Source organism: Salvia hispanica, chromosome 4, assembly GCF_023119035.1.
Source record: "Salvia hispanica cultivar TCC Black 2014 chromosome 4, UniMelb_Shisp_WGS_1.0, whole genome shotgun sequence".
Taxonomy (NCBI): Eukaryota; Viridiplantae; Streptophyta; class Magnoliopsida; order Lamiales; family Lamiaceae; genus Salvia; species Salvia hispanica.
Genome location: NC_062968.1, coordinates 2,114,954 through 2,124,189, shown reverse-complemented (window position 1 = coordinate 2,124,189; position 9,236 = coordinate 2,114,954). Strand labels below are relative to the sequence as shown.

General features: G+C 36.2%; 1 protein-coding gene across 1 annotated transcript; it reads right to left on the bottom strand.

Annotated features, from left to right (window-relative positions):
- Nucleotides 1-3,570: 3,570 nt before the first annotated feature.
- On the bottom strand, nt 3,571-5,436 carry LOC125223452. The gene has a single exon (XM_048126610.1). The coding sequence runs from the start codon at nt 5,192-5,194 to the stop codon at nt 3,938-3,940; it is 1,257 nt and encodes a 418-aa protein (XP_047982567.1). The 5' UTR covers nt 5,195-5,436; the 3' UTR covers nt 3,571-3,937.
- Between the last annotated feature and the right edge of the window lie 3,800 nt (nt 5,437-9,236).

Genomic DNA, 9,236 nt, shown 5'->3' with positions numbered 1-9,236 from the left:
ACACATTGTTGAAATATCGAGTTTTTAAATTTAAATGACTTTATTTAAGAGAAGCTTAGACACCGTAAAATTCTCCTTAGTAAAATATCTTGATTTCAATCATGTCTATATCCGGTATGGAGTAAAATTTTATTATTTTATCTCGACCGTATTGGTCCCACCTTTATGGTATATAGTATATAGTAATTTAATTAATAATTATGTATCCCTTATAATTCCTAAAAGACATAAAATTACAAATAGTACTATAGGAATAAAAAAGACATGATTTGATTGATATTAATGAGCTATTCTTATACTCCATGCGATGCGCTTATATAGTCTTTGTCATTATAGCATACACCTCATTTAATTTTGAAAGGGTACATAAAATTACAAAATGTGCCCTAAGGATTAAAAAATGATTGTAATCGTAAGCCAATGTTCAAGCATTTCTTGTAGACTATATTTTTTTTTTTACATGAGGAGGGCCGAAGCTCTAGAGATACAAATGCTTAGGCAGCAACAGATCGAGAGACAGACTCACCTATCTTATCTAGCTGAAGTAGATGATCGACGCCTCCTGAAGAATCGTTTAGCAGTCGAAAGATCTCGTGCATCTTCAAACCCCAGTTAGCTATAAAGTCTGCCACCCCTAATATTTGGACTATATTTGGTTTCCCCTAATATTAATAGTGGAAATGTTTGATTTTAAAAGAAAATCGAAGGCAAAATAAACCTGAATGATGATATAGAATATTGGTTTGTTGCATGGGAAGGAGAAGAAGGCATGGAAAATGACAAGTGAATCTCTATATCGCTGTCTTTGGCCTTCCTTTATCATATGCTTTTAAATATTCACCTGCCCTACCTCTATGAATATATAAAACACAAGCAACCCCCATGTGTCCAACCAATCTTTACATTATTATTTCTTACAATTCAAGAACTATATTGACGTTTTACAATCCAAGAATTAGATTTCAACATGTACTTTGTTGTAAATTTTGGAATATAATTGTTAAATTCTCCAAATCCTTGTCTCACATCGGCTTGATGATGATCCTAGCTTTTCTATATAAGTGTGGATAACTCTCCCCTTATGAGGTCTTGAGGCCTTTTAAGGGGTGAGTGGTCAATTTCTAATATGGTATCAGAGCGGGCCCAAGTCGATGATGGTTCTCTCTTTATCTCTTATCTACCTCACGAGTGGAAGACCAATGTCCTTTCCGGTCCACATCGCCCCTTATGATGCCTTTTAAGGGGTGAGTGGCTCATTTCTAATAATAATTAATTGCAAAAAAATTGAAAATTACTTAATATCTTTTGAAAATTCAAATCTAAATTACTCCATAAATTAGAATGTAATGATAATTGTTCATTGTTGGAGTTGGTGTAGTTATTCCAATTAATTATGCACGAAAGAAGAGGTGATCATACATATTTTTTGTTTTTTTGTAGGTGGGAATCCCACCTACACATTTTAATCCGTTGAGGAAGAGACATGTCCTTTTAATCCAAATTTTATTTCATGAAAACGAAATATATCAGCCTTTTTTAGGCAAACACTCATCTATCCTAAACAACGTAGGAAAACTAATTGTTTTGTCCGTTGGGGCAAAGATTGAAATTTTGGCTAGAAATTAATACGATGTAGTAATATTAAGACAGTATAGATATTTACATTTAAAGAGGAGATGACTTGTGGAAAAAATCCCAAATAAATTCTTTAATGAAATGGTCATTAATTTATTGAAAATTGTTTCAAATGTGATTTCAACAGCCCCAAATTCAGTGTGACATTCATTGCCAGACGGAATCCGCGCATAAGTGTGAGTCACATGGTTCATAATTAAGGATTCTTCGCTGGGAATCAACATAATATTTAAAGACTAATAAATATGTGCTAATATAGTAGTAAAACTTTCAAGATCTGATTGAGGATTGGAAATGATTTTGTATTAATTATACATTAGGAATGATTTTCTGTCAATGGGACCTCCAGTTAATATCAATTTTCATTTTATTGCATAACGATTCAACAATTTCAATTGATGAAAATTGCCGATTCCATAACTCCATACCTAGAAGAGAAAAACCACCCCATAAATAATGTGCCCCACTTATGTACCATTATTAAATTACATAATATTACATGAGACAAACTATTCAATCAAATACTACTACTTATACAAAATATAATCATGAAATAACCAATAATGCATTATCAAATACTCAATCCGCAAAAAATGACTCTCATTTTGCCATTTTTAGTAAGTTTGTAATTGAATAGGAGTAACTATTTTTTTTATTATCTCTTTTAGTAGGTTGATCGCACTATTAACTTTTTTCATCCATTTTCCTTCATATTTCTTAAATCACTCTCTCTGTCCCATTAGAAATGAAACGTTTTCCTTTTTAATTTATCGCATTAAAAATGAAACGTTTCTTAAAATGAAAATATCTCTATCTCCACTTTTTCATTTCTCTTACTTTACTCTCTTTTCATTAACTTACAAAACAACACTATATAAAAATCTATATCAATTCTCAAATGTTGCATATTTAATGGGACTGAAGGAGTACAATTCAAAATTAGACTTTAAATCCTTATAAAAATTGAAAACCGAAAACAAAAGATGATTATACATAAACAAAAAAATTTAAAAGGGATGAAAACAACTGATGGAGGCACCAAAATATGGAATAAAAAATCGCAAAGTCGCCTAATCCACTTTGGATGTACTACTTCATTTGATGAGTAGACATTGCAGAACAATCAATTGACACATGGGGTGAATAAATTTTATAGTGATACAGAATAATTTGAAATACTAAGGTTAAATAAAAAAAACGCAATGATCGGAATGAAGAGTCGCAATTGCAATTAATGGGATAAGATCTAAGTCAACACATGGTGGACGCTGTTAAATTCCAAATCTAATGACACGACGCATTTGCATTCATTCATCATAATTCACAGCTGGTAATCGACAAAATTAATTGCTGCGATTCGAGTTACGAGCCTTGTGGCAGAGCGTTCAGAGCAGAAGCAAAATAAGAGCAGATTTATTAACCCTATTTATTATATTCCAGTCACACCACTGAGTGTGTGAGAACACATTTATTCAAGTACAGTAAAAAAATACAGATGCAAGTATAGAGGTGGGGTAATATTGCATCATATCACTCCCTCCGTCCTCGATTAAGAGTCACACTTTTCCATTTCAGTTCGTCCTCGATCAAGAATCACAATTCATTTTTACTATTAATAAATAAAAAAATGAATCTCATATTTCACTAACTTTTTCAGTCAATTTTTCTTTACATTTCTTAAAACTCGTATCAGGTCAAAGTGTGACTCTTAATCGGGAACGGAAGAAGTATAATGAAAGCAGATATTTATAATAATATTAAACACAATAATTGCAGAATTGATAAAAAGGAAAATAAATACTCAGCAAAGTACTAATGAAACAGTGAATGCGTACAGGTGAGAGAAAACCCAGTCGCGAAATGAAGCGCGTGGGAGGCAGGCGCACCTGCACCTCACATGTCGCTAAAGTCCAGAATCAAGAGCCTTTTGAAAAGTAGAAAAAACAGAGATTCCATTTAACTTTCCGGTAATCAAAAGCAGATATGATGAAAAAGAGAACCTCATCTCCAAACAAATCTCGTTACAGACAAGGCCGAGAATATTTTGCTTTTCGAATAATGAGAGTTAGCACCAACAACAACAAACTCACCGGAATTTTACTTATGTACATAATACTATTGAAATTTTGTCAAGGAAAGGAAAAAATCAATTGGAAAACGAACCTTCATTCAGAGAGAACGTAATGCTGAACCTCAAACTCCCAATTATTCGAAGAAAGGGGGAAAAAAGAGTAAGCGGAAGGTTTAGCATTACCCAAAAAACAAAAACTCTAAGCCTGATTCTGATTCTGATTCCTCTCTCTCAAGTTCGATCTGTGCGGTTCTTGCTGTGACTATACTGACTTCTGTTCCCAGCGCTGCTACCGCCGCCGCCGGTTTCTTTCCTCGGTTGCGAAGCGAACAATGGAAAACCGAAAACGACGGATTTGGAGGAGCCGCGGAGGGAGCACACCGGCACGTTGAGGACGGGAGTGACGCGGACGTTGGCGGAATACGACCGCTCCATTCCTCGATGCTTGTGTCTCGGCCCGCCGTTGAAGGTGCTTGGGCTGCTGGAGCTTCTCTCCAAGCTGTGGAACACGATTTTGCCGGAGGAGTTCATCCGAGGACTGTCGACGGAAACGCCGCGGACTGGAACGACGATTTCAGGAGCTCTTCGCATCGGGCTGCGGCTGGACCGACACGGCGCCGTGCGGTTTTCCGATGACATTGCCGCCGATTTATACTTGGACAATCGGACTCTGGCGAGATTGCTGGCGGTGGATTGATGAGCGTTGCGGCTAGGTTTTTCTGAATCGAGCGAGAGGCGAGGGAGATCGTCGTGCTCGTGGCCAGAGGAGGACGATGAGAGAGAGAGCCTGGACGAGATGGATATTGATTCGTTGTCAGAGTCCTTTAAGAGCGGTTGATTTAAGGATGAATCGATGGATGTATTCAATGACGACTTGGAGCTGCGTTGAAGCAAGTTCTTGAGGCCTCTGGAGGAGTTTCTGTTGTTGCTATTCGAGGATAGAGACGACGCCGTTCTCGGATCCTCCTGCTTCAAATTGCTGTTCTGGTACAGCTTCTTCAAGCCGAGAAGCTCCTTCCACCGGCTCGAGCACCGAGGCGCCTTGGGAGAAAACAAATACGGATCTCTCGACGATATCTCATTCCTCCGCCGGTAGCTCGGCGTATCCGGAGATCTGGCTTCGGAAAACGCCGGAACCGACGTCATCGAGTGGCGGATGGAGGAGAGGTGGAGCGGCACGAGTTTTCCGTCGGCGAAAAGCTCATCGGCGGGGAGCATCGCCACCGGATCTTCGAGGCGGAACTCGAAATCGACGAAATCCTTGCTGGAGACCTCCGGATCTGGCTCCTCCAGCTTCTCCTCCTCCGCCATCGGCAGGCGCTTCGGCGACGACCGATTCGCCGCGCCTTTCGAGGCTTCCTCGTCGGGAAACTCGCGGCTGAAGGAAATCCTCGGGCTCAGCCAGCCGTACGACGGGAACGCCGCCGGAGGACAGTCGAGGAAATTCTCCGGCGACATTCCGATGTTATTCACGCACGCAGACGCCATCTCCGGCTAACATGCAACGATTCCGCAAACCACAGCGCACGAATCAAGGACAAAAAAAATTCAAATCAAAATCCGACGCGAGATCAGATCAAATCTCAAAATACAGATCAGCGAAACAACGCCGAGTGAAAATGCGGAAGCATGAGCGGAAACGGAGAGAGAGAGAGAGGAATGTGGGGAAGCTAGGGTTTGGAGATACCCTTCTTCTCAAAACTGAATAGTGTGTGTGGAGGGAGTGTACTAGTGTGTGCCCCAGCGGGCAGAGTACAGGGTACATATAAATAGCAAACAATCGTACAGTGGGGTCCCCGTTCTGTTCCAATGGGGACGAGCCACGTGTACAGGCGGTCAAAGTAAGGTTGACGTGACGGGCAGCGGGAGATCGTTGTGATGATGGTTCTTGGAAGCATCCTGCGGAGGGGTCGGTGTGATATTATACCAAACTTAAGTGGCCAAAACGCTCATGTTTATCCGTTAAGATCTGGAATTTAAATTACTTTTTAAAGGGCCAGAGAGTGATGGGCCGACCACTGTAGAAAAATGATACAGCTAATTTTTAATTTCTTTTTTTTATAAAAGGACTGCACCAGACTGCATTTGGGCCAAGGATTCCACAAGTTTTTGTTGGACAATAATTTTCTCCTACACTTCCAATTTCTAATTTAATAAACTATTTACACATGATTTTTTATTCAGATTATTCAACATGTATTTCACCTATTATATATGGGGTTGCGCTAGCGTGCTAACTAATTTACAATAATAATTAATAACTTTTAATTTAGGGGCTACTTGGTATGTTGAAATGGAACGGTGGAATGAAATGTGATTCCTACTTCCATTCTATTCATTTGCTTGGTGTGATGGAATGAACGAGTGAATGCATGAAAATGCAAAGGAAATCCAAGGAAATTGACATTTCATTCCTATCTTCATTTCATTCCAACCTCCATTCCATTCCATCCCATCATACCAAGCATGTCCTTAGTGTATTAAAATTATGTACACAAAGATATAATGGGGAGTGTTATATTGCTAACTCAATACCTAATTGTTAACTACAACTAAATAATAGCCATTAGATATTCAAATTAAGGGCCTAGATCATCAACCACGAAATGTCAATACGATCAACAAAAAACGTCAATAAAGCCATATGATTAATTCCATAAAATATCAATTGGGGTATTAATGTCAATTAACTACATGTTTGGTTATAACTAACTTTTAAAAGAAATCCCAAAACGTTAAATTCATATAACATATACCAAATTAAAGATAATTTTATATGGATTCCAACGATATCATACATGCATATGTTCCGACGTCAAAATTTGAAAAAATATTCAAATTTTTTTCAATTTTTTCGTAAAGCAGAAATGTCAACATATTATATAAAATATGTCAATATAATACATGTAGAATGTCAATATAAGCAATGGGTTAACATTCTTAAAGCATTGTGTTGACATTCTCAAAGTATTGTGTTGACATTTCCGAAACACTATATTGACATTTTCATCTAAAACCCTAATTTGACGTTTTTTTATCTTTTTTATTTTATTAATAAAAATGAAAATTACACGTGGCAAATTATAGACCACACGTTTTCTAAAATCTTATGGCCTTAAATTAGTTGTAGTTAGTAATTAAGTGATGAGTTAGTAATTGATCACTCCCCAAGATATAATTATATCAATACAACATATAAATCTAAATATCAATACAAAAGACATAAGTTTATCAAGACAAGAATTTTTCTTTTAAGTTTATCAAGACAAGAATTTTGATATTAGTTATTAGTTATTACTAAATTTAAGTATTTAATCGTACGCCTACCAAAGATAATGTTAAAATTCTAATTCGGCATTGATTTACGAGTAAGCCACCATTTCTGAATATATTTGATATAGTAGAAAAAAAAAGGATTAGCATCCCAACATTTCTTGTTACAATAACACATAAAGTAACTTTGAACGTCAAACCTTTTATCTATGCATCTTAAAAAATGTGCGTAATTAGTTCGCATGGATATGAAACTTTGATTGGAGCAAAGAATGTGCGTAAATGGATTAATAAATTAATTTATATAGATAAGGTTATGTTGCATTATAATTACTTGTGGAATAAAAAAATTAAATAAATTGAATTAAATTATAAATAATAAAGTATGTGACATCTCCAATCCAAATATGCATCAATTTAAATATGATCATTACAATTTTGTTATTTTGTAGTATAACTGATATATTAAATGGGCAGTAATATTTTTGTAGTAATAGATAAAAATAATCATTTAAAAAAAAATACACCCTCCATCCTAAGATAGTTCAATTATTTTAGCTTCAGAAATCGAACTTGCGTCTCCTAGTTCGTAGGCAAGGTTGTCAACCAACTAGCCCAAATGATACACTATTGACAAAATCTGCATATATATTACTCACTCCACTCCATTTTAAGTGATACATTTTCCAAAGAACTCCCATGCACCCAATTAGGTCCTCTCTTGTTGATAGTTGTATATTTAGAAATACAAATTAGAGTCCTCAATTGTATTAAAAAAAGTCTACCGGCCTTTTTTGTTGTAGTGATACCATTTTACGTTACTACTTATATGTGTTATTAACTTGATACTCCCTCCGTCCCACAATAAGAGTCAATTTTTTTATTTGGGTTCATCCCACAATAAGAGTCAATTTTTCTATTTCGATCTATCCCACAATAAGAGACACAGTTTATTTTTTCCATAAATGTTATATAAGTCTCATATTCCACTAACTCATTTTACTAACATTTTACTACAAACCAATATAAAAAAGTAGACCACATATTGTACTAACTTTTCCAAATCATTATTCTGTACATTTCTTAAAATTCGAGCTCACACCAAATGTGACTCCTATTGTGGGACTGATGGAGTATTAAAGTTGATGTAGCATGCAAATGTTTTCTCATAAATGCAAACTTACGTACTCCCTCTGTATCATAATAGATTACACGCTTGAGTAGTGACACATAATCTTATGAAATATTGTTTTGTGTGCTTTTTATTGAGAAAAAAATGCAAAGCCAACACAGAGCGGCGAGCAAGATAGTTCTACAAAAAGCCAAAACCAACAACAATAAACATATACTCCCTCCGTTCCTTGTTAATTAGGGCGTTTCTTTTCGACACGAGGTTTAAGAATAGTGTGTTAAGTGGATGGTGAATAAAATAAGAGAGAATGAAGTCAAGGAAATGAAGAGAGAATATAGTAAGAGAAATTGTTACTTTTTGCCAAAAAATGAAATGACTCAATTAACTTAGAACTTCCTAAAATAGTAAAATAACTCTATTAACATTAAATAGAGGGAGTAACGCATGAGCTAGGTGACCCGCAACAAAGTCACAAGACAACCTCAGCTCAACATGGAAACCAACAAACCAACGAGCAAGACACCAAAACAAGAAAATAAAACCAACTAGTAAGGAAGATCAACCAATTGTATAAACTTGACTAAATAATAGATATTCGGCCAGGTGGCAATGAGAAGCTCAAACACCTTCCTTTCACCCAATACCTAAGATGTCATAAAAGCCTTCTCTTTTTTAGCTCCTAATACAGATGAAACTTTTGAAATATTACTTTGTTGTGGATGTCCCAAATAAACCAAAGAATGATGTAAACATAGCGATCCAATTTTTTGTCAAGCTTTTGAACTGGGGATCCAAGCCAACTTAGAAAGCAAGTTAATGGATCTTTGGGATATTCCATCACAGCAAAAATACCAGAGGATGTTGGAAACCTTGCAGGAGAAAAAAAATGGGTTCAATAGACTCAATTTCTTCATTGCAAAGTGAGCAGAGATCATCTTCGACTCCTTTGACACTCATTCTAAAAAGTCTTTCTTTGGTATTAAGTCTTGAAATATAAACCAACAAAGGAGTTGTGCTCAAGGTGGAGCAAGGGTCCTCCTCACATTCCTTCCTGTTTCAGCGTTTATATCTCGAACACATGAACACATGAGTTTGTTAACCTGCAAAACGAAGCTAAAAACCAAA

What these genes read in the sequence shown, in the direction of transcription:
- LOC125223452 (XM_048126610.1), bottom strand. Translation starts at nt 5,194, where the DNA reads ATGGCGTCTGCGTGCGTGAATAACATCGGAATGTCGCCGGAGAATTTC.